The sequence below is a fragment of the Marasmius oreades genome, chromosome 4, assembly GCF_018924745.1.
Source record: "Marasmius oreades isolate 03SP1 chromosome 4, whole genome shotgun sequence".
NCBI classification, from domain to species: Eukaryota; Fungi; Basidiomycota; class Agaricomycetes; order Agaricales; family Marasmiaceae; genus Marasmius; species Marasmius oreades.
This window is the reverse complement of record NC_057326.1, coordinates 2,691,959-2,714,857: the sequence shown is the minus strand read 5'-3', so window position 1 is coordinate 2,714,857 and position 22,899 is coordinate 2,691,959. Positions and strand designations below refer to the sequence as shown.

The 22,899-nt window shown below is 47.9% G+C and overlaps 5 protein-coding genes and 1 non-coding gene across 6 annotated transcripts; 2 read left to right on the top strand and 4 right to left on the bottom strand.

The window, feature by feature from the left end:
* Positions 1-19: 19 nt before the first annotated feature.
* Positions 20-106, top strand: E1B28_007682. Its single transcript has one exon. It is a non-coding gene; the product is annotated as a tRNA-Pro (tRNA).
* Positions 107-328: 222 nt separating this feature from the next.
* E1B28_007681 (uncharacterized protein) lies at positions 329-2,748 on the bottom strand. The gene is made up of 10 exons (XM_043152446.1): positions 2,638-2,748; positions 2,447-2,579; positions 2,382-2,394; positions 2,198-2,320; positions 2,083-2,126; positions 1,911-2,022; positions 1,358-1,853; positions 1,200-1,292; positions 702-1,142; positions 329-638 (listed from the first exon to the last, which is right to left on the bottom strand). The coding sequence occupies exons 1-10, from the start codon at positions 2,734-2,736 to the stop codon at positions 450-452; spliced, it is 1,743 nt and encodes a 580-aa protein (XP_043010532.1). The 5' UTR covers positions 2,737-2,748; the 3' UTR covers positions 329-449.
* A 2,628-nt stretch (positions 2,749-5,376) lies between these two features.
* On the bottom strand, positions 5,377-7,725 carry E1B28_007680 (uncharacterized protein). Its single transcript, XM_043152445.1, has 4 exons — positions 6,854-7,725; positions 6,545-6,796; positions 5,779-6,485; positions 5,377-5,711 (listed from the first exon to the last, which is right to left on the bottom strand). Exons 1-3 carry the CDS (start codon positions 7,650-7,652, stop codon positions 5,875-5,877), a joined length of 1,662 nt encoding a protein of 553 aa, XP_043010531.1. The 5' UTR covers positions 7,653-7,725; the 3' UTR covers positions 5,377-5,711; positions 5,779-5,874.
* Positions 7,726-9,601: 1,876 nt separating this feature from the next.
* Positions 9,602-11,013, top strand: E1B28_007679 (uncharacterized protein). The gene is made up of 5 exons (XM_043152444.1): positions 9,602-9,718; positions 9,772-10,153; positions 10,230-10,682; positions 10,735-10,841; positions 10,908-11,013. Exons 1-4 carry the CDS (start codon positions 9,637-9,639, stop codon positions 10,826-10,828), a joined length of 1,011 nt encoding a protein of 336 aa, XP_043010530.1. The 5' UTR covers positions 9,602-9,636; the 3' UTR covers positions 10,829-10,841; positions 10,908-11,013.
* A 148-nt stretch (positions 11,014-11,161) lies between these two features.
* Positions 11,162-13,909, bottom strand: E1B28_007678 (uncharacterized protein; the record flags this gene model as incomplete). The annotated part of the gene is made up of 14 exons (XM_043152443.1): positions 11,162-11,209; positions 11,274-11,433; positions 11,494-11,857; positions 11,916-11,994; positions 12,048-12,154; positions 12,210-12,318; positions 12,370-12,523; positions 12,574-12,689; positions 12,747-12,857; positions 12,914-13,087; positions 13,135-13,335; positions 13,384-13,615; positions 13,664-13,780; positions 13,836-13,909. The coding sequence occupies 14 exons, from the start codon at positions 13,907-13,909 to the stop codon at positions 11,162-11,164; spliced, it is 2,046 nt and encodes a 681-aa protein (XP_043010529.1).
* A 274-nt stretch (positions 13,910-14,183) lies between these two features.
* Positions 14,184-22,788, bottom strand: E1B28_007677 (uncharacterized protein; the record flags this gene model as incomplete). Its single annotated transcript, XM_043152442.1, has 30 exons — positions 14,184-14,199; positions 14,254-14,359; positions 14,407-14,502; positions 14,553-14,648; positions 14,702-14,861; positions 14,915-15,268; positions 15,321-15,568; positions 15,619-15,756; positions 15,816-15,921; positions 15,975-16,112; positions 16,163-16,519; positions 16,571-16,734; positions 16,792-16,981; positions 17,035-17,304; positions 17,355-17,541; positions 17,595-17,705; positions 17,756-18,501; positions 18,552-18,837; positions 18,887-18,990; positions 19,043-19,660; positions 19,709-19,945; positions 19,998-20,442; positions 20,499-20,736; positions 20,790-20,990; positions 21,039-21,233; positions 21,291-21,587; positions 21,639-21,840; positions 21,897-22,441; positions 22,490-22,622; positions 22,675-22,788. The coding sequence occupies 30 exons, from the start codon at positions 22,786-22,788 to the stop codon at positions 14,184-14,186; spliced, it is 7,098 nt and encodes a 2,365-aa protein (XP_043010528.1).
* Between the last annotated feature and the right edge of the window lie 111 nt (positions 22,789-22,899).

Below are 22,899 nucleotides of genomic sequence, written 5' to 3'. Positions count from 1 at the left end.
TAGTGTTGACATGTTATATGGCCTGATGGTCTAGTAGTATGATTCCTTGTTAGGGCTTTGCAGTCATCTTTCGAGGAGGTCCCGGGTTCAATTCCCGGTCAGGCCCTCAGCTGTAGTTAATCAGTTTTTGCACCTAGTCCAGGTGTTGTTGATCTTTCAGCAACCACAATATAGCAATTCCGAGATTCGAGGCGAGCCTGCGAATTTGACGCTCATATCAGTCGCTATCTTATTCTCCTACGAGCTGATCACGTGTCCTCGAGCCTAGCCTCCCGCAAACTACACTCACTGGGATTTAGTAAGAACTTAGATTCACTCTAACTCCATTGCAGACTTTCAGATATCTGAGTTCTTAAATCCTTTCTCCTCTCTCTTCCTCTCTCTAGCGCTCTCAAAGAGCCTATCTTATCCAACTTAAATTATGTATGGTATAATAGGACTCTCAATTTCTAAAACCCGCGTCCACGTCCTCGCCCTGGAAATCCAATTCTGAACACTGACCCTCCTCGAAAGAGAGCATCATTTGGATCAGGGATGCCTAGTATTCCTCGGCCTCGCCAACCCCTGGACACATTACTAGGTTCGGGTTGTTCATCCTCGCTCTCTTCCAGATCACTGTCATCTTCGTTTTCATTGGGCTATAAAAAAGTAGAGTGAGACGCAGACACAAAAAAAAGGGTGGATCGGAGAGGATCGCATACCTCCAAATCGATCACAAGAGCACCCGAGTGCCATCCAGATGCAGCCGCAGAGATACAAAACCTCTCTTTCGGTTTCTTGCGCTTGTGATCAAACCGTACCTCTGTCGGCACCTCGACCGCAGGGGGCTCACCGACGTGCCTCTGGACTGCGCGTAATCGATCATTTGAAGTGGCGAACCCGCCCGGAGACCCGATCTCAAGTCGACCCGGATCGCCCAATCCCAATGCTCCATTCGAATAGCCACCCCAAGTCAACAGTTTGCCATTGGCGGTCAGAGCTCCGTTGTGATAGTCGCCGAGCACAACGGATATCACACCACAATTCTGAAGTTCAGGGATAACCTTTGGCTGGGATTCGGGGGTCGTGTCCATGTTACCCATTAGGACTACCGAGCTGTCCCCAGTAGAGTAGGCAATGAAGTTGCGGAAATGCGCAGATACCTGAAATGGGCCAATGTCAATTTCTCCATAAGTAGCTGGCCATCGCGAGAAACTCACATGCGTGATTTGCATTTTGCGTGGAGGGCTTGCTTTCCCCTCTGCAAAAGTAGGATGGGAACAGACCTCCTGAATGTCACTGAACTTGGGAAGCTAGAATTGAATGAGTCTCCATAGTCAGATGTTGGTACCCAAGGCAAAGCAGTTCTTGATCTCACATAATTCCATCTGCCGGTCAGCGCTGTATCTTCCCCATCCAAAGAATCATACATCAAGACATGGCCCACATTTGTGAGTGCAATCAAATGGTTGTCGTAGGCAGCGATCTGAATGACCCGCGTCTCCAACCCTTTTGCACCGCCCGGCAAATCGGGTAAAGGTGGTAGAGTAGGCAACACAACAGGATCGGCCTCGACTTCCCATGTATGGCACGGTATCACGCCTTCGTCAGCGAGGGCTTTCTTGTCTCCCTCACTATCCATCTCGTTCATTTTCTGCTCCACCTTTGTCCCCAAGCCGCCAGAGAGTGGCCACCAAACAAGGATGTCGCCCGACCTTGTGAGCGCAGAGGAGAAAGCCCATCCACATTCAATCTGAATCGGGAGTGACTCAGAATTCAAAAGATGGGACGATAATTTGAATGGCCTCCCCCAGCACAAAAAATTCCAAATAAAGTTTTTCGAGTCAAGGGAAGCTGAATGCAATCGCCCGCAACTAGAACGGTATTAGACGGTAAGCATACGACTGAACGTGGATGGATGTAAGGCACACCTGATACTGCGGGTGGGATTCGGTAATCCCAATCTCAACGGGGTAGGTGCCGACTTGGCCGGCTCTGAATAACCGTCACGGTTTAGAGCATAGGATTGCCCATTGAGGGTTCCTATGTAGGCAAATGTAGAGTTAAGCCGGCAAGTCAAACCATACGATTGAGGCAACGTACCCCAGACATGGACTTGACCCTCCGCATCCAGTGCGTGAAATGACCTGAAAGTAAGGTGCGGAGAACAAGGAGCGTCAGAGATGGAGGTGCATATTGTAAGTATCGGAACACCCACATCCCCCCCGCCGCCAGATTCACGATACGAGTTCCGGTAAAATGCAATTCAGTGGGGAAAGGCACGCCGTGAACGGCTGATTTCGGAAATTTAGAGAGTCCGAGCCGACCATTTTCTGTATCACTGGAGTGTCATCAGTCATTTCATACTGCCGTAGATCAAAAAAAAAAAGCTATTTGCTAACCCCCAAACATAAACTGTACAAAAGCGTCAGTGTGATGCGTTTTTCAATCGACCAGAGATGCACACCTCTGGGATTGGTCAATCTCAAGTAAATAAATTTCCATCCCGTCGTTCGTGCAGTGTTTGCGCCATTGAAGTTGTAATCTCGGTCCAGTTTGCGTTTCCAGAGAGTTTCATCCTTACAGAGCACGGCAAAATGCTGCGATTTACGTGCGTTAAGCCAATTTGTGTGCAGGGCGTAGAATATCTGAGCCCACCTTGTTAGTGCAACCAAGGCTCAGAAGGTCCCTGAGCGGCAGCAGAGGTAGAAAAACGTCTATATGCAGCTCGATAGGAAGGTCTGTCAATCCAAGCATGGTAAAGAAGGTAGAATTTACTTAGAAAGGGACTGCGCGTCAGACGATTTCTAGCCATCATTAGTCAGCCGGAACTTGCCGCACGTACGTGAGAAAATCAGCGATCGATTGACCCACAGGTGTTTTTGAAGCTCGAACTCATTGAAAGGATGGTGTAGAGTAACTTACTCGACTTCCCCCTTCAACTTAAAATCCACTCAAAATTCCAACTAAATTCTTCTTGTGGCCCTTGAATTAAAATCCCATTTTTTCCACCAGGTGTGCTTCCAACGATGAAAAGATTTTCAATAAGCTGTCGCTGTCAACTCATCCATATGCTCTTTTATAGATAAATATTTTTTACCCGGCGTGGTCCAAACTGACCTTCGCTGAAGAGGCGGTTTTAAACAAAGTAACTTTAATCTGATATCAATCCGTTGTGATTTCCTTTCGGGCATCCTTGCTAAGCGTCAACATGAGCTGCGCAGGGGATCCTCATGGGGATTTACATAACTGCATGAATAATAATAATTCATGTGTATGGTCGGGGGCGTCATCGACAGTGGATGTCTTCTTTAGACCAAGTAAGTTTACAAACGTTGGCTCACCCACTTCAAAAAATGAACTAAACGTGTCTTTCCTCCTCACCTCAGCTGTTTAGCATCACGTCCTGAACCTTCCACAAGAAAATTTCCACTCTGTCTGGAAAAAAAACAAAGTTCTAGCCCCATGCCCAATATAAAAGGAACCTACCCGCCGACATGTTATCGGTTACCCATTCAAGTCACTCCAATCAGGTCGCAAGCAGTCTGCGATGCTTAGGAGGTGCCGACTAATATCTATTCGGGTCGAAAAATCTGAATTAAAAAACCCAGATCTTTGTTACTTATATATACGCACACCGTCAGACGGTACTTTTTGATCACGAGCCGTGGTACGTCCCCTTAACAAGTTCCACCTTGTCAACACACACATATACTGACCCAGTCAGCCGATAGATGATCTGATATGTTTTGGCATAAGCCCTGCAGACGCGAACTCTATTGTCAATTGTAGGCGGACGTCGCGCGACGCGAACACTCGGAAGCAAGGTAAAAAAAGGAAAAGTTCATCACCCTCACCCAGACACCCATCCGAAATATCTGTCACTCTCAGATAACACCTCCCAACTTTGCCACCATGACGCTACACAGAACATAAACGCCAACAACTGGCATTCACTCGACTATGTTACCATCGAGATTCCCCATAAAAATCGCGGCATTTCCGGTAAATCCACACATTGACCGGTATTCAACACGCCACTCAGTTCCTTCTGAATATATATACGTATATGTACACAGTATCGCCAAGAGTTTAACTCCACAACGTCGAAGCCGTACCACCAATTCAAAAAAGTACTGACTGCGCCTCATGTTCATGTCTTCAACTGACTATGGAGACAATGCATACAGAAACCTTGGGCCTGCCAAAAGGAACCCGCGCCCCTGAGAAAGATGTATTCCCCAGATTTTCTCTCAATTCTAGAACACGCGATACAATGCAATTGGGACGTGATTTCAGGCCATCCCCAAACACGGATGACGGGAATTGACCAAGGCCGAAGTCGAATGCGATGCGATGCCAATGCAAAATTCTCGTAATGTCTTTAATTCCTATTCTTTTTTACTGTTTGGCGAAGAGTCTTATTCTTCCAAAACGAACAGGGCCCATTTCTTGTCCCAGAAGGGTGGAGGGTTTCGGAAGTAAAAAAAAATCTTCTTCCCTCTGTTTGTTGTTTCCATAAAGGGGCAAGGGGCAACAACGGAAGAAAAAACGCCAATCGGTAACGAATTGACATACGGGAAAAAAAAAAAAAAGGGGCCGCTATCCAGTAAGGTTCATTTTCATCCCGTTCTACCCGACGCGCTTTTCGAAATCCCGCGAAGTGAAGTGAAGTCTTGAGGACACATATACAGTATGTCTACAAGTACAATTCATGTCCCGACCCTGGCCAAGGCCTCAATCGTACATCGTGATGGGACCGACACCACCGATTTTCTCCTTGATTTGAAACATGAAACCTACAGACATTTGAATTATGTTTATAATTACTGCAAGGATGTCTATTGTAAGTAACAAAAACCCTCATTGAATGTGATATTTTTTTTTGATTGCATTTTTGTGTATCCACTCTCGTTCTCTAGCCCTCGTACAGCCCCCCTTCTCCATGATGGGGGGCGGGGGGGGGGGAAAGTAACAAAACGGTAAGTCCACTCTAGACGAAACGAAACGAAAAGCAATCAAGTATCGTTTCCCCCCCCTTTTTTCTGTTCCGACTCGGACTATTACTTATCAGAAACCGCCCGCTTTGTCCAACAATTCAATACCCATAAATCCATTCGTACACATCACAACACATTCCTGTGCCCATCCTGATTTCCTGTGCTATTCAAATTTCATTTCTTTCTTCTCTGTAAGGTTCTACGCGTACGGAACCGCTCGCCAAGACCTGTCCAGTTTGTCCATCGTCAGGGTTACCCCTACCCTAACCTGTGTGGCGAACCCCCCCGTCCTCGATGGGGGGAGAGGGCAGCCTGGCATCGTAGATTGCGGCGCACCTCTAGTCGTGGTTCATATTTCGGAATTCGGAGATGAGATCCAAAACGCTAGAAGGCCCTTTCAGATCTACAGCTCTGTTCCATTTTTTTTTCAATATTGGAAAATTGACTATGGTAACGGAAGCGTGTTTATGAATTATACAAAACAGAAGTGCTAAATATACACACAAAAATAAAGAAAGACCCCGCAGATAGAATTATATGTATATACAACGAAGAGCTAAATGAAAGCATGGGAAAAGAAAAGAGTGAAGCGAGAAAAGTACGAAGGAGTGTACAGTAATAGATCACAACAAAGATCGTACGGTAGGCGAACACTAGTAATGTACAGAGGACTATGAGGTTAAGGAATATACAATTACTTATAGTAGGATAATGAACCGTGTAGTGGGGACGCTGTGATTGGTAAAAAAAAAAAAGGGATGAGTGAGAATACAGTGAAGTAAGAGATTGTACTACAGACTCTTGAAAAGTCTTCCTGGAGAAAATAAAGTGTTCTGTTCGTTCGAAAGGTGGGAGTTGAAGGGGAACAGAAGATCCCGGCATGGAACCATGGATCTCAAAAGTCGTCTCCACGGGCACGAGCTGTACTCGCATGAGATCTTCTACCGCTGTCTTCATCGTAATACGCCCCCGGCTCGTACGTCATATCGCCTCCCATTTGCAGTGGGGGTAAGGTCTCTCTGGCCTGGTAGCCGGGAAGGGGAGTCAAGAGGGTACTATTCGGGGGTAGACGGCCTGTCATCATCTGTGGTGGGGATGGAATGGAAAGAGGGCGATCAGACGATCCACCAGTAGATTGGAATGAAGAAGCGTCGAGGCCGTAGTGGTAGGAGTGCGTGGATGATTGTGAGGGGAGCGAAGAAGATATGAATGGAAGACTTGAACGAGCGGACGTCCAAGGCATTGATCCACCCGTCTCTCCGTATCTAGGTCTGGCTGAAAGAGAGCTATAATTTTCTGACCGGTCTCCCGTCGTATAGTAATCCTCGGCATAACGACCATGGGTCCCGGGAAGAGAGAAACGCTGCTGGGGCGGAGATGAATAGTCATAAAAGTCGTGTTCATCGCCGAGAATGCTACCCATGCTAGAGCGACGAGCAGCAGCGTTAGCGGCAGCCTCTGCTTCCTTTTTCGCTTTCCTCCACTGCTTTCGAAGTTCTTTGAACTCTAGAGAGAGAGATCAGAAAATAACCGAAAGACACGGGGGTCGCGTGGATTGAACATACCATTCGGGCTTCGTTTTTGGCCGTGCTTTTGCATGGTGACATGGGCGTTCAAGTGGTTCAAAGTCCCGTACGATTTATTACAGTCGGGCCATGAACATTGATAGAGCCTCTCTATCTCATCGTAGCGCCTTCGCGGACGCTTCTTGACGGCGTTTCCGGGCAATGCGACGAATGAATAAGTTTTGCTAGTTGGGTCTGTACTGGTTCGGGTACGGCTGTTCAGATTGGAGTCAGCTCCGGGGGAGGGAAAGCCTGCGTAATTGACGTTATTCAACAGCCACGAGGAATCAAGAAGGGGGGGAGGTGTACCTGTTTCTGATGGCGAATGGCCGTATGGGTCTTCCGTGATTGAATACTGAACCAGCGGCGAGCCACCACCACCACCACCACCACCACCACCTCCTCCTGCGAAAGCGGGCTGAAAAGGCGAAAGCGGAGAGTGCAGAGCTGCATCGGCAGCGCGGGAGTCTTCGAGTTGTCTGAGTTCCCGTAAAGAGCCAATACTTGAGCCGCGGTGAAGATAGGCTCCGCGAGAATGCATGGGGTAGGTGGGAGAGTGGTTCTGGTACGAGTGGTTGGGAGTGGGAAGGATAGCAGGTTCGGACATGCGTCGATCGAGGATGGAGGAGTTATTAGTAGGATCGCGGGTCGAGTGGTGACTAAGATTAGGATCTGCTGGAAAGGAAGGAAAAGGGTCTGAAGGTGAATAGAAAACGGCTGAAGAAGGGTGTACGTCAGCAGGGGAAGCAGCAGGAGGATCGGATGGAGGAGGATCGGATTCCCTTATATCGGCGACGGTGCCTATTGAATAATGGTAGTAAGCAGAGGGCGGATCACTTTCGTACATATCCGCAGAGGTTTCAGAGGAGGGCGAGCCGAACGGAAGCGATGCATAATGGTACTTTGGGGGGAGGTCGTCGTCGTCCAGGGTATCGGAGGGAGAGCTGGAGTAGTCGGGGGGGTCGAGGTCGCAGTAGAAGGGATCGACGAGCTTGTGGTTGAGGGCGAGTCTGGGACGCGAAGGAAGGTCGAAGGAAGAGGTGTTGATGCTGTCGCAGGCGGTGGCGAGATGGCATGGAATGGGGCGAGGGAGAGAGGCGGGAAGCATTGAACAGTGGCAACGAGAAGTCGCGGAAATTTAAAGAAAATGAGAGGAAATGGACATTGGGATTTTGAGCAGGATTGTGAGCATGTATGCATCTCTGTATCGGGACAAGATAGAGCGATGAATCTGGAGATCTGTCACCGTGACAATGTCATAAGATATCCCCTTGGACCCCGTCAGCAGACCAGGACCCCCTTGCACGCGTGCCCCCACACAGATGGGTGCCTTCGGTGACCGCCCGCCGTCGCGAGAAGAACGTCCCACAAGACTGTGACCCACAGGCGCGAATTGCGGCAAATCTCTGCAAAAAGCAGTTGGCCTTGGCGCCATCCACCCTGAAAGGGGACGGCCCGGACGCGTCGCCGCATCCGCATCATTCCGGTTTCCTCGGATCCGGGCTCTACCTTCCTTTTTTGCTATATTAAAAAAATGAAGAGCCGGACGAGCCACCGTGACGACGGAGCGATCCCCATGGGGCGAACAGTCGTGTCTGGCGCCCACCAAGCTCATCGCTCGAATCGCACGCACAGCTCCTTCCGCTTTCCCACAACAACCGGTCCGCTGACTGGCCCAAAGCCTCAAACTATTACGCTCGAAGGTGCGGATCGACGGTTGCGACTGGGCTACCGATCATCAACATAGCCTACCACTCTTTTCTCACTCTTGCGCCACATCCACTGGAGGTCGGTGTCTCTGAGAAAAAAAGATGCGTCTATCAATCGGCAACGGTGGCTGTCAGTGGCTCTTTTCGTGAGTCCATTCGTCCTGCTTACGGTTCATCTTCCTCAAACCTTCCACTTATCAGAACGCGTTTCACATTGGGTACCGGGGGGCGTAAATCCCGAGATAAATGGAAGCTGCACCGATATGGATGGCAGCTGTGTTATCAATTTTCGAAGCTTTTTCGCCTCGCACTTGTGATAGATGTAAAATGCAAATGATTGTCCTTGACAGCACATTTTAGACTTTACGACAATACTATTATGCGGTGACAAGCATCTTGTGAGGTAGTGAGCTGTGGGGTGATATGTTCTCTCCGTCGTACCATTTAGGTCCCAGCGGGTCCGATAGAGCGCATGTGAATCCAAAGTGGAGTTTAACCTATTCATCGTTCCTGGATGTACAACGTCCTGAGTGTCAGAGATTGACCAATTGACAGGTGAAAGCTGGCAATTTAATAGAAACATAGTTCCTGGCCTGGGTAGGATGCCAAGTAGATGCGTAAGGAAACATGAACAAGTTCGAGACCCACAGTGTCTTTTCATTCAAGTCTGCGCGGTTCAAGCACGTCATCAATGGAATCGCGTCAAGTATTCTGCAAAGCGGACTAAACCGAGTTGCGTAAGGAATCATATTCGCGACACTCTCGACGACATCTTGAATGCAACCAAAACGCGGTTAAACCCGTAAGTTTCGTGTTGGAATGATGACCGAGACCCACACAGAATCTCCTGCCTTTTTATTGCAATAGGTCATCGGCATTTTGACCGTGAAATACGCAAGGAACATGTTGGATGTTCGAAACCCACTCGCGATCGTAGGCCGTCGGCGTCTTGCATGCAGAGAAATTGATATTTCAAGGTAGGTGTCGCATTCTGCAAAGCGCGACCGTGACTTTTCGTAAGAAAGTATGTTGGAATGATGACCGAGACCTACACACATATTCTACATCTCGTGGAATGGATGTTTGAGACCCACTTGGTAGCTCGCGACCGTAGGCTGTCGGCATCTTGAATGCAGAGATATTTCAAGGTAGGACATAGGCATCTTGAGGTAGAAACATTGTAGTTTCAGATTGGGCAAACAGCTCCGTTTCGCTGCAGTCGTCTGAAACCTTCTGTCCACTTTCAGAGCGGTTCGTCACAGTCATCGTAAAAGAGCGAAAGTCCAATTTCCGGTCCGGCCCGGGTAAGACCTGAGTGTCACACCCTGCAGGCTGCGTCACCATGAAAGCCGCTTGAAAGCCGGCGGTCTATCTTGTACGACCATGGCTCCCCGAACACCGAAACAGTCTACCTCACAATCTCACCTAAATACTCGTCGCTCGTCTCGCATCAATAACCGCCAACGTAGGTGCCTCACCACCCCTTGTGTTCCACGATTTTAAACTTTCACTCAGCAGTACCCAGTGGCACCAGTAGTAGTAGTAGTGGTGGTGGCAACAAGAAGCGAGAATTCCCAAACGGTGAAATCCCCCAGCCTAAACGTCGCAAGCTCCAAAATAAGGCAGAATTATCTACGAAATGTCCTTCAGATGACGCCGCGGCTTCCGACGGGGCTGTACCACGAAGGTCACAACGGATTACCCCATCCGACCTCATCAAGCGAGAACAAGCGTTATTCAAGAAGGAACAAGCTTATAAACAACAGATACAGGACTTGGAAGCACGCAACTCCAAATTAACGTCTAAAATGGACGAGGCAACATTACAGCTATCACGCGTACGACAGAGTGAAGCAGAGGCAGCCTTAGCTCAGTTGGAGGAACATTTTACCTGCCCATTGTGAGTTTTCTAGCTCGTTTTTGTTTTTTGTTTTTTTTTTTTTTTGAAGAAGAAGACGGCTTAATGGTGACCGAAGATGTTACGAAATCATAGCTCACCCTTATTCCTTGAACCCCGGCCAGTGTGGACACACCTTCTGTGCTTTGTGCATACTTAAATGGTTCTTTTCTCGACTTCATAGACAGTGTGGAGGCTGGCATGAATCCGTTGACTGTCCTATATGTCGCAGTCTTCTTGTGATCACCCCAGATCGTACCCCTCGGCTCGACGTCACGTTTCCGTTCGTACCCAATAGAACCGCCGCCGCGATCTGCGAATCTCTGATAGATAAGCTGGCCCAGTTTTCCTCTGGATGTACCATGAACGTGAAGCGCGAAGACAGCGAGGGCGTTTGGGGATCGGAATGGAATATCGAATGTAGTCGTAAAAGAGGTGAATCGAAGAAAGAAGAGGATTTGAAGGATGACTCGAACTTACCGCTCTGGAAGCACGGTGGAATGCTCAGATCGGAGTGGATGAAGAAGGATAGGTCTGTTCTTCTTTGAAGTTCAAATGTCAAACTGATGTTAATTATATCTCAGGGAGGGCAAAAAGGAAATGGGTTATTTACTCCAACATTGGACTGAGATGCAAGCTGCTGACTTTATCGCCTTGAAGTCGAAACTAGCAGTCTGATGCTCCTGCAATTGTTCGCTTCGATTTTTTTTCCCGCTTCTTTTTTCTGTCGTGATTAACACCGCTCTCACTTCATCAGATCCATTTCCGCCGTCTTCACCCATGCCAGTTGCGTCTTTCGGGGCTTTTGTCTCATTATGTACTTTTAATTTCTCGCGCCCTTCGCATTGGAACTTTATACGACCAACCAAAACATTTCATCAATGACCTGTGCATTTTACCCATTTGTAGATTTTCCATCACGGTTATTAGTGCACTTTAACCCTGGACAGTGTATACTATTAGTGCTTTCTTTCCTGTATTGTCTAACAATCGATCATCTTCCCGTTGTCGTTAGAGATAGAAGCAACGCTCCTTTAATCCTCTCATTCCCAAAACGTCCTGTAAGGAAAAACCCCGAAAATCAGGAACGAGAACCGGTCAAGGGTGTCAGGAATGCAGTTACCCAGTCCTGAGGTGTCATCCATAATTCGGACGCACCCTCCATCTTCCCCAGTACTGCTGCTCCTTTCCAAACTAGAACCTGCGGATCGACGTCCTTGGGGGGTGGAATAATCTGTACCTTTTCCATGTTCAGGACGAGCGGCGTCGAGATCGCCTGCAACCTAGTCGGAAACGTTAGTGACACATGACAATGGAAAAAAAAAGACATCCCCTTTGCGTACCTGCTATCAAGAGCATGACCCATTCCTGATATACTGGCTGTTCCTCCGACCACGAGAACGGCTTGAAGATATTTACGTATTTTTTCGTCTCCCCCAGCTGCTCTCGCACTGTTGTAAATCGCGACGTCCAGCGGTAATTTACTGGCTTCAAAAGAAACATCTATATCAAAGCCTCCAGGAGTATCGGTTGAGGGTTCTGGAGTTGGGGGCTTGGTGACGCTTTTGGATGGACTCTGCTGAGCAACCGAGGACTTGCTGTCGTCATCGATATCGATGGCATCCATCGAGGTTTCCGTCATTTCGGCAGAAACAGGTACTGCGTTCTCATTCTCGACCATGGGGATATCGTTCTGAATAGCGATGTCTATGGGAAATAAATGAGGGTCCCCTACAACGTAAATATATAGCAAAACAGCACTGGCCTTTCTCATCTGGATGCTCGCCAACCGCTGAATCAGGAACTGACATCAAATGCTGAGTTGAGATCATCATCGCGGACGTCTACAGAGAGGAGGTTACCATCAAAGAATAAGAAAGTAAGGTTTGAAACTTACGATATGATCAGTCGGGTGTTCAAGAATTTCCTCTGTTACGTCTGGATTAGGGTTATCCACAAAACCAACCCGTTTTCTATCGAATTCGATCACACGAGGCTCAAAGACTACCTGGGGAACAGTAGGATTTAGTACCCTAGAGATCTACGAATAAATTGGAACATGCCATCGGAGCCAAAATGATTTCGTCGTAAGTACGCAATCCATACTTTTCTGCTGGCTGTCCCGGTTTGCGAACCACGAAATCGTAAAGGTTCAAAGCAACATCGACCTGGGACCACGACCGTCAGAGATAAACACGACTGGCTATCCTCACCCATACCTCTGACAACGTGCAGAGATTGCACTTTAATGCATCTATAACATTCCAATCATACGATCGAGCCAAATCAGCCTCTCGATATGGGAAGCCGATGCGTTCCAGTAATACAAAAAAGAGCTCGGTAATATCATCGCCACCGAAGTTCAGGGTCATGCTGGATGTATGTGTGTAAGAATACATCTGTAGTGAGAGTTTGACGGTTACCGGGTGTCTGAGATTACTAGCCCTTCATCAACACATGCAATGCTCGTGATTTTTGCGCCGATGTCCACCACACAAGCACTCGAGATTCCAGCTCCGTATGTAGCTGCTAGGGATTCCTGTAAATATACAGAACGTTAGTCAACTAGTGTGGCGAGGAACGAAGGAAGAGCCACCTGCTGAGCGCATAACTGTTTGAATCCCATCGATACCAAAAGCAAGTGGACGAGGTCCCGGACGTAGGCCCTATCATATAGGTCGGGAATGACGAGCACAACTGAATATTTCTGAGAAGAAAAGGCGGGGATGAGAGTAGAAAGGGAGTGAAGGGAGGTCAACACACCCCGTAGTCACTGGGGTCAATTCGGAGTTGTTCCTTCAGAGTAGCACAAAGGATCGTTTCGATATCGTTCAAGACCATCTGTTTTGAGCTGTAATCCCTCGTGTTGAAGTTGTGTCCATATATTGGCCACCGAGCTACATAACTTGACGCTTGAGGATCAGCCAGACGAAGCGCCTGAATTCTCCTTAACAACGCTGCAATAGGCAACAAACGAAACTTGCCTTTTCTCCTACTAGCACATTCTCGTCGCTTTCGTTAATCCAATCTACCCTGTACGGGTCGTTATGCTCTTGAATATATTCAGGTCTGAACTGTTCGTTGAAGGTTGTGGCTATATTGTTGGCATTTGGGGTAACCCGAAGCTTGTAGAAACGCATCCTGTCCCGAAGTGACAACACTATAGCTGCGAGCTTTTCCTCGAACTGTTCCAGATGAGCATGCGTGGCAACAAGAATTTCTCTGAAACTGACCGGGTCATCCAAAGGCGAGGACACGGCGTCCTTTTCAGTCTCTACATCAGACCGTCTGTTCCGTCTGGTCTTACGAGACCGCGAAACGCCTTCTAAAAACGAGGGCGGTGGAACTGGAGGTTTGGTCTTTCGAGCGACAACGTTTGGCACTGTAACTGGATTGACGTCTGATGCTTTGCCCACTCGAAGATACCGTGAACCGAGATGTATCACCACGACTTGGGAGCCACGTCTAGAATTGAATCAATAACGGAGACTCCCACCCATGGTCCGTCTTTACCTCTCTTGCTGTTGCGAAGTCTCCTCCTGCGGTTGTTTCTTCCGTTGAGCATTTCTGTGCCATAATGTTTGGTTTTCAGATTTTAGATAAGTCGACCCGAGGTGCTTGGGATTGGTTCTGATAATCGTGAAATAAGACTAGCAGAAGGGTGAAAGAAATCCTATACACGCACGCAAGGGGGACATGGAACGTCGTATATCGTATCCCGGTGTCATCTCTTTTCGCATTTGGGATTCCTCTGGGCATTTACGTTCGAGATTCTTGGTCAGACAAGCAAGATAATGCAAGTTTGGAAATTGACACAGAATCCTTCCATGCTTTTGACGCGCACAGTTAGAGTTACGATTACGACGACTACCATATTGGGTATAATATGATATATTGTCAGTCCCAGTCCCAGTCAGTTATTCACTGGCTCTTACTTCATATCTAACTTAAAAGATTATGTGACCGATGGATATAAATACAATATAGATACATCGAGCTCAATAAGCCTTCTGGAGAATCGCTTAGATCGAATTTACCAAAACGCACACCTGGTCAGGAGACGTGAGCTATAGCGTTCCAAGCGAGAAGATAGAGAAACAGACCATCCTGAGAACAGTTGACAGAGATTTTCCAATGAGGTGGCTTGCAGAATCAACTTGTCTACTTGCAGTTTGACGGGTAGAGAGACATCAGGATCAAAGTCACGGCCTTCGATCGAAATGAGTAGGATATCTTCAAATTGCGCATGAACGTACCGGTGAGTTTCTTCTGCACGCGTTCGTAGACTGACACCGCCCGATGGTCGCGAACTTCGCGACCCAGTGCTTCCCCATCAGCAGAAGTACCACCCGCTATCAGAGATGAGCAACGCCAAGATCTACGTATGTTATGATGGGCCCACCTCCGAAGATATCATTTTCGTCTGCTCGCATCTTTCGGCGGACGGGACCCTGTGGGTGAGCTGCAGCTCGCGCGAGCTCTGTAGCTGTATCTGCGTCTACATATCATCAGTCTAACCACATCAGGAAATCGACAAGAGAGGAATATCACCTTCCATTCGTTTTCCTTCATTAGTTTGCATAAGCCGCCAGCTGATAAGGGGGTCATACACAAAAGCTTCAAGAACTGCAAGTAAAGACTCTTTGTTGTCACGCAGGACTTTCATTGTAATCTCGCATGTGTTACGGAAACTGCCTTCAATGCCCCCCACCTGTCGGAGAGTGCATGTGAGTGCACGTCAATAAGAACGATCCAAGTACGTGCCTCCATCGCGTGCGTAAGCATTCTCGTCAGCCTGAAAGGAACAGTCTCTGGGAACTTGTCACGTAGAGTGGCGATCTCAAAACAGTCGCCAAAATCGATATTAATGACCTTGCCCGTGCCTCGTTCCACGAGGATGTTCGATGGGTGCCGATCACCAAGTCCAAGAATGTGACCAACCATGCTGTTGACTGCTAAGGAACGGGTGTAGCATACTCGCCGTTCGAGCCAGTGTTCTGAATTTTGACTCTTGAGCCACAACACTCTATAGAGATCTTGCCCTGTGGTGTTTTCGAGGGCGTATTCAAACACTTCAACCTTCTGAAGCAGTGTGAGATTCTCGTAATCTGGCGCCATCTATCATGAAAACGTTATTCACCGGCCGAAATTATGGGTATCCATCACTTGCCTGCAACATCAAGCGGTACTCAATATTCAACAACACCTTCCGAGATTCACGGTAGTCCCGAACCAGCACATGCAGGGTGTCGATACCCTGGCACAACCCAATTAAACCAGCATTTGGGGCCAGAGGGATGACAGGATATCGCTGAATATGGAGACGTCGCATGTAGCTGTTTGTATCGACAGAGAGAAGGTTGTTGACCAGACTGAAAAGCTGCATCACCCTCTCGTCTTGCCGAAGGTCTTCGTGACCTGAAGATCAAAGTGAGCGAAAGACTTCGGGGAAGTGAAGTATAGCTCACCCTTCAAGATGTATTGATACTCTCTTCCGTCATTTCCCTTGAGAGAAAAACGACGAGGCCGTTGCTTTGATGCAATGACGGTCAACTTTTGGGCAAAACCGAGTATGGTGATGACCTCTCGTCCGCTTTGGTACGTTCCTGATGTACATATCTCTTATTAGTGTTTATTGAGGAAGGAACAACAATCTGCACAATACCGGGAACGGCTAGGCTGAGGTTTCTTGTTGATAGAAGTATTGGAGATACATATTGGAGATCTAAAGTGGTGAGCTGTGGAAGCTGTTTCTCAATCTTTTTGAAAACCTGTGATCGAGTCAGTCAAACCATGGCGGTGATCTCAGCCACTCAGCTCGTACTGAATAATAGATATCCCAAGCCTTATCCAACTCACTCGTATCGCCACGGATACGGTATCGACGGCAAGCTTCCCGCGCCTCAGCTAGTTCTCGACCAAATACCTGAGCGAAGGATGTTTCGCGAGCAGTTTGAGGTCCCTAAAATGGCATTAAAAAGACATAAACATCAGGGAAAGATTTCCACGTACTTCCTCGAGTTTGGCATGTAGAGGCTCCAGGACGGCAATCATGCCCTCTGGGTTTTTCTCTGTGAAATAAAGCCTGGAAGCCTCTTCGAGCCCTTCATGCCATTGCTCATGCCATAGAATGGCGATCCGAATTATCTCATGACTGACAACCAAGGCCTGCTCGACAATGACCATACTATGATCTCGCATTTCCTCCATTATCTGCATAGCAGCCGCTGCACGGGTTTCACTTGAAGACTTGGAGGCGACCGTTAGGGCGTATATCAAAGCTTGAGGGTGATATTTTCCGATACTAATCAGAACGCTGTGAATGGTACGTCGAATGAGGTTATTTGGGGTTTGAATTCGTGCAATAATCTATAGCAGGTACCATGAATAGGCTATCGGGCAAAAAAGAAGAATATTGACCTGTGGTATAACGTGAAGCCAGGTATCGATCCCGACCTTTGCAAAACCCTGTGACATAGCATTGCTGACATCATCATGTTGACCGAACTTGAACCAGAGCGTAAGCAGGCGGAGGGTATCCTGCAAAGCATCCTGGTTCCGCAACACTATTGACTGAAATAGACCTTCGGTAAATGAGAACGAGTCTGATCCCGTGAAAAATGATATAAAACGGAACTTACCTTCTATAGCTTGTACTGCATGTTCGGCGAGAGTGGAGGGATGAACATTACCCAATCCATTCTCCGATTGATTGTCCAAGTAGTTAACGACGTCGATGTTTGCCAGAGCCCACGTATGCCAGGCTTTATACCATGCTGGGTCATATCGGGTTGCGTGAACATAGCAATCCAATATGTCCGGAACGAGTCTCTGCAGTTAGGTCTCAGCGTCTTACGTGCCCGCGCCGATGTGTGTGTGCGTACCGAACCCCAACTATCAATCCGCTGGACTTGCCACTCGCCTAGTTTGAAATAACATCGAGCGAGCAGTTTAATCAATTGTTCATTCCGCTGCTTAGAAGGGTTTCGGAGATGCTCGAGCTCAGCCTGCAAATCTCGCGTGACTTTATTTGAGAATTGCCTCAGGTAGTTCAAACTTTCGTCCTGAGCCCCCTTCGCCCACAAAAATTTGAGGTGAGCATATACTACATCTGGCGGGGCTTTAATGCCCTGTTGTTCGCGAGGGTGATGACCCTATTGGAATGATCAAGATAGGAAGGACTCCCACAATATTAGTAACAGACCTTGTCCAATGATGGAGGTGACAGCAACGAGTCAATGGTCTTCTCCGCCAGAATCATCCGATCGGATTTACGGCAGAGGTTAGCGAATTTGATCCACATTTGCGGTGCTTCTTCTGGTTTCAGGACGAGAGTCCTTACTTGCAATATCCGTTGCCACACTTCGACGTCCTTCTGACATCCTTGTAGCCTATAATTGGAGATCGTAATCCCTCTCAGATGTGAATCGTGAAACAAACCGACCGCTTCATCCACGTCTTGCGCATAGTTGCCTGACGATCGGGCTGATCAGCACTCTGCTTGTATGCAATAATCTCCTCCAACTCAGAAAGCATCTGTGCCCGAACCATGATGCTGTATTTCGTCAATGAGTATCACATAGAACCGACATATTGTTCGCTTACTTGTAAGAGCTGACATATCCCTCTCCGACAAACGACGTCAATTCTGGTTCCAAAAGATCGCGAGCTTTGGCAATATGCACGAAAGCTTTTGAAAATTGGTTCTGATGAATCGACAGAATCGCCCGATAGAATGCACGATCGGGTGAATCAGATCTCATGGTCGCAATGTAGTCATCCATCGAGTCCCATTCATTCAGCGACCACGCTGCAGCTGCTGCGATTGGGCCAATTTCTCGTCGGTCTTCATGGTTAGCATGATCCCATATGTCGTCGACTTGGGTAGCAAGTTCACCCCATTCTCCTAAGGCGTGGAGACACTTCATGCGCCCAATTTGAACACCTGGCGCGTGAGGATCCAACTCTGCCTTCTTATTGTAAACTTGCAGTGCTTCTTGCCACCGACCGAGTCTCTCGTACCATTCTTCGTGTCTTGTGACATCGTATTGCTCTCGAGCCATTATGAGTGTACCCCATGCAGCATCATGTTGTTGTAGGCGAGTATTGATCGTGATGAGCGCTTCAATTGTCGAAGGAGAAGCGTCCGAAAAGAATTCGAGCTCCTTGTAATGTAGGGCCTTTGCATAAGCAAGGATCTTCAGAGAGTACTCTCCTAGCGTCCGATGTTCAATGGGAAGAGGTTTTTCCTCGTGCTCCATGAATTCAGCCAAGTTCAACCAACGAAGGATCAAATCTGACGGAGCAGTCGGTGACGAGATCGCCGTTTCAATCGACCGCACAAGGTCTTCCTGTTAGCTGAGATTAACATCATCATCGGACAACATCATGTTGTAAATACCTGATACTGGTCATACAACTCAACCCAGCAGGATATGAAGGCCGCGTTGAATAATTCCTTCGCAAGAGGGGGATGGATGTCAACAAGACTCATACACGCTCGCAGAGCATGTGAGGGAGACTCTTTCATGAACTCGACGCTAAGGCGGTGCATCCAAGAATTCCAATCTTCCCTGGTGTTGACTTGGGAGATGTCCCATGCTTGCTTTAAGTGTTGCTGATTTACGGTCATTTTCGCCGCCTCAGCCGGCGTTGAATACTCCGACGCTTTAGAAGAGTCATTGTATCTGAAGCTGTATCAATAGATTACTAGAGGCTGATGCAACGACAACGTACAGAAGTTCAAAAACACCGGTCTCCTGGATGAGCCGCTCGCCATTGAGAAGTTTTGATATTAAACTTTCGTACTTGGTGTGATTGATACGGCATTTAAGCAGTGTCTAACGTCGACATTCAGGGAATGGGCTTGGATATTGAGTGAGCGATAACTACCTTGTTGATAGTTGGGACAAAGATCGCAAAGTCAGATCCTAGTTGGATTGCCAGGGAGCAGAGTGTATCCATCACCGCCATCCGGATATCATGGTTTCCGTTCTCCAGTACTCGCACGAGCGGGTGAACAATCCGCGAAGCATGGTCAGAGAAATTCACTCGTTTGGAAAGACCGTCTATAGTCTGAATGGCTCTTCTCCGTAAAGCTGTCGACCCATCGATGCGCTCATAGGACTTCACAATCACCGGGATCACGAGGTGCAGGTATTCCTCCATATTGGAGCCAAACGTCTGTAGAGCATCCAGAACTTTCATTTGGGTAGTCATCTTCTTGTCACTAAGGTCACCCTCGAACACCTTCAAAACCAATGGAATGACCCCGGAAAGGAAAGGCTTGAATTCCGAGCTCAACGCCTTTCCTAATGCCTCGATGAGCGAAACAATGGGCAGCTGAAGTGTAACATTCTCCCACAGGTCATTGATGAGCTTGACCATGTCACGAGTGTAGTTACGTATGTGTTGCTTTAGAATGCCGACGAGGATCGCAAGCTGTTGCAGATGAAACTCTTGATAGCGGGCTGAGGAGGTACGGGTCACTGTTGTAAAGGCCGGTATTATCTGGATGGGATTGGTTAAGAAGTTCAACGATGATTCGCTGCGACTAACCTGAGGTAGAAAGGCTACCGATTTCAGGCCTTGGGTTTTGAAGATAGACATTATGGCTTCGATTACAGCGTGGTGGTGACTGGCTAGTGCTGGATCTTTGAGCACGACAAGTAGAGCAGTAATAACAACTGTTTGGAAATAGTCATCGGAGGCACTGGTCAGATTTCGCTGATTAATGGGGACTTGGTTCACGGCCATAACCGCTGTCTCGTGTGTTGGATCTTCCGAGCCACGATCCTGTAGATATTAAATGTAAGTATAAGTATGAGACAGTAAGTAAAAAAGCTACCTTTCGTCTGTATGGATCCACAGCACCTAAGATTCCTAACACTTTTACGACCTCTCGTCTAACTGCTTGAGCAGGTTCTGTTCGCAGAATTTTACCCAGCACTTGAAGCAGTTGAGGATGGTCTACCAGAGGGGTTATAACATAGCTTGTGCTAGAGCATACTTGTCCGAGAGTATGCAGAGCAGCGTCTCTCTGGATGAGCGAGGTGTCGGATAGTTTGCTCATGATAATGTGCATTAATTCAGGAATATGAGGAAGGGCACTTTCTCCTCCAGCACAAGTCAATTCTCCCAAACACATCAAGACGTTAGCTGCAACGGTGGGATTAGGATCGTTGGCTTTTCCCAGGAGGGCACGAAGCATTGGGATCGCATAGGGTTTGATTATCCGCTGTGTAGCGCTGACCAGGAGGGTCAGCAGACGGGTGCATTCCTCTCGACTGCGTCTAACGAGAAGCATAGGTCGTTAAAAATCAAACAAATGTGACTATCCGACACTTACCTCACAGTTGAGTATTCAAGCTCAGTTAACAACTGAATGAGCGATTTTCTCAAAGATGGCATGACGTAAGCAGGATTATGTTTCGCTAGGCGCCCGATTAGAGTGACAGCAGTCACGCGATTCTCAAATACCTCGTCGTTGAGAGCTATGAACAACGAACGCACATTCTCAGCCTGAGCAAGATGTTTATCAAACCGCTCGTGCAGAGAGGATAGAACGGTTTGCCGGATTGTAGGGTCTAATGTGAAAGACGTAAGTTGTAGATTTCAGTGTGCGTGACTCGGAGCCTACCTGGATCGGCGATACCGACTGTAAGTAGCTTATCAAGGACATCGCTGATAACCTCTATGGCATGGCTGCTGGCCTGATAGGTAATTGGATCTCGGACGAACAGCCGACAACACGTCAAAGCAGCTGCCCGTCTAACTTCAGCATGATCATCCTCAAGGTAAGGTAGGGCACATTGGCGAACGACTTCGTTTAGCGTGTGACCTGGAAAAGAGTGAGCTTGAAAGGGAGGAAGTATGCCATCTTCCGCACCACTAAAATCAAAGGATCCCAACGTGTTCAGAGCAAGGGTGATTATCTCGGGATTTTTTTCATTAGTGGAAACTTGCGAGACGTTCAAATCTCGACTTAACGCAGCCGGCTCCGGACGGGCAAGTGATGGAGGTGAGCCAAGAGCTTTATACGGCTGTCCACCAAGAAGGTGGCACAATAGATCTAAGAGTCGATCTATAACCAAGATGATCAATGGATTATTCTCAAGTAATACAAAGAAATCAAAAATACCTTGAATGGTCTTCAATAGTGGGGGAATATGCCGTGCGATTGCGGTAAGTGCTTGTCGTAGAGGTTCGCTCAAACCAGGTGCAAACATGAGATCTAGCTGATCATGCAAGTATTTGGTCAGGTTGGGCCCGACGGCGGACGCCAACATTCCGACACACTGGAATATTGGTTCCTCTGATGGTGCATTCCTCCTGCCCCGGCCGGAGAGCCCTGCTTTTATGTGCTCCATGATCGACTCGAGGAAAGGTTTCATATCACTGCCAACAGCTGTCGCCGTGTGGCCGATGGCAATGAAGGCTGACCGAACGATACGTGAGAATAATGATTAAGTCCCCCCAATCGACGTACCAAATGAGCGTTCCGTAGGCTTTTCAAGTTGAGTCAATAGATGGCCCATGGCCTTGTGTAGGAAGTGTTCGGTAAAGGTCTGCGTGTCGTAGGCGGCTAGCGACGGAATCATAGTGATGACCATCTTTCTGACCAGGTTATCCCTGGAGGCCTTGAAGCGAAGAATCTGTTCTGCGGTGTCCATAAAATTCTCTTTCATGAACTAGAATGGGATACGTCACGTGACAAAAAAAGAAGAAAATAGATAAGGAGCTTCACCATTCCGGCATGGAGTAGGAGTTCGCGATAAGTGAGAAGTGAGCCATGGATGATCTCTGGTTGAGACAGCTTCAGCCCAGATTGAGCCTCGGAGAGAATCTTGGTTAGATAAGGGCTGCGAGTTTGACGTTCTCGTTGCGTGACGATCTCCAGACACGCGGCAAGCAATTCAGCGGCACCTTCCCTGACATGAACTTTCTGGTCCCGAAGGGGTACTAGAATGTTCTCAAATACGAGGCCGATGTGAGAGTGGAAATACGTTTGACTGTTTCGGGCCAATTCTTTCAAGATCAGAACGCCTGCATACCGTGGCGCTTCTGGTTTCTCGGGGTGCATAAGTTCGATAGCCGCAGGTACCTCAAAATCCATGAATCGTTCGCCGAAAGCCGAGCCTCCGATCTCTGCAATTTGCCCCAGGGTTTTAGAGGCCGCCAACATGAGATTGGGTTCTGGGTTGGGAAGAAGATGCTTCACATAATTATAGAAGCGAAAGAGATTGCGTTTAGATTCAATGGTTTCTTCACCGTCGACGTCAAGAAGATGATCTGGAGAAGGATGAGTTGAGAGAATTATTTTCGATGTTTGGAACGCACCAATAGCTAGAAGACCACCGAAATTCTCGGCAACATTCTGACTGTGTGTCAGCTCGAATATCCGTCTGTTGATGCTATCATCCCATAGTTTTGCAGCAGTATCTGAGGACATCTCTGAGACAGTAGTTGCGACCTGATAGACTGTTGAGATATGTGAGTTTGCTAGCCGGATACCAAAAGCTCACATAGCGTCGAAGCTCAATAGCAGATTGCAAACGCGTCTCATGAGTCTTGCTCTTTAAGCCTTGGAAAATCTGGTTGAGGGTATCGGATTGAGCAGATTGTAGCGCGGACGCCATGTTCAAGTTGAGAGGCTTGAAGCGGGGCCCTCAACAGCCTCTGCCGTCGTAAAGCTGTGACACTCTGCTGCAACCCACAACATTCCCGGCCGTGATTATAATTATTTGTGT

What these genes read in the sequence shown, in the direction of transcription:
- E1B28_007681 (XM_043152446.1), bottom strand. Translation starts at nt 2,736, where the DNA reads ATGCTTGGATTGACAGACCTTCCTATCGAGCTGCATATAGACGTTTTT. An exon ending in GCCTTGGTTGCACTAACAAG is followed by an intron (nt 2,580 to 2,637) that starts GTGGGCTCAGAT and finishes CGTAAATCGCAG; the next exon opens with CATTTTGCCGTGCTCTGTAA. An exon ending in GGGTCAAGTCCATGTCTGGG is followed by an intron (nt 2,023 to 2,082) that starts GTACGTTGCCTC and finishes TTGCCTACATAG; the next exon opens with GAACCCTCAATGGGCAATCC.
- E1B28_007680 (XM_043152445.1), bottom strand. Translation starts at nt 7,652, where the DNA reads ATGCTTCCCGCCTCTCTCCCTCGCCCCATTCCATGCCATCTCGCCACC. An exon ending in CCATTCGCCATCAGAAACAG is followed by an intron (nt 6,797 to 6,853) that starts GTACACCTCCCC and finishes TCAATTACGCAG; the next exon opens with GCTTTCCCTCCCCCGGAGCT. An exon ending in CCAAAAACGAAGCCCGAATG is followed by an intron (nt 6,486 to 6,544) that starts GTATGTTCAATC and finishes CTCTCTCTCTAG; the next exon opens with AGTTCAAAGAACTTCGAAAG.
- E1B28_007679 (XM_043152444.1), top strand. Translation starts at nt 9,637, where the DNA reads ATGGCTCCCCGAACACCGAAACAGTCTACCTCACAATCTCACCTAAAT. An exon ending in GAACATTTTACCTGCCCATT is followed by an intron (nt 10,154 to 10,229) that starts GTGAGTTTTCTA and finishes TGGTGACCGAAG; the next exon opens with ATGTTACGAAATCATAGCTC. An exon ending in GAGTGGATGAAGAAGGATAG is followed by an intron (nt 10,683 to 10,734) that starts GTCTGTTCTTCT and finishes ATTATATCTCAG; the next exon opens with GGAGGGCAAAAAGGAAATGG.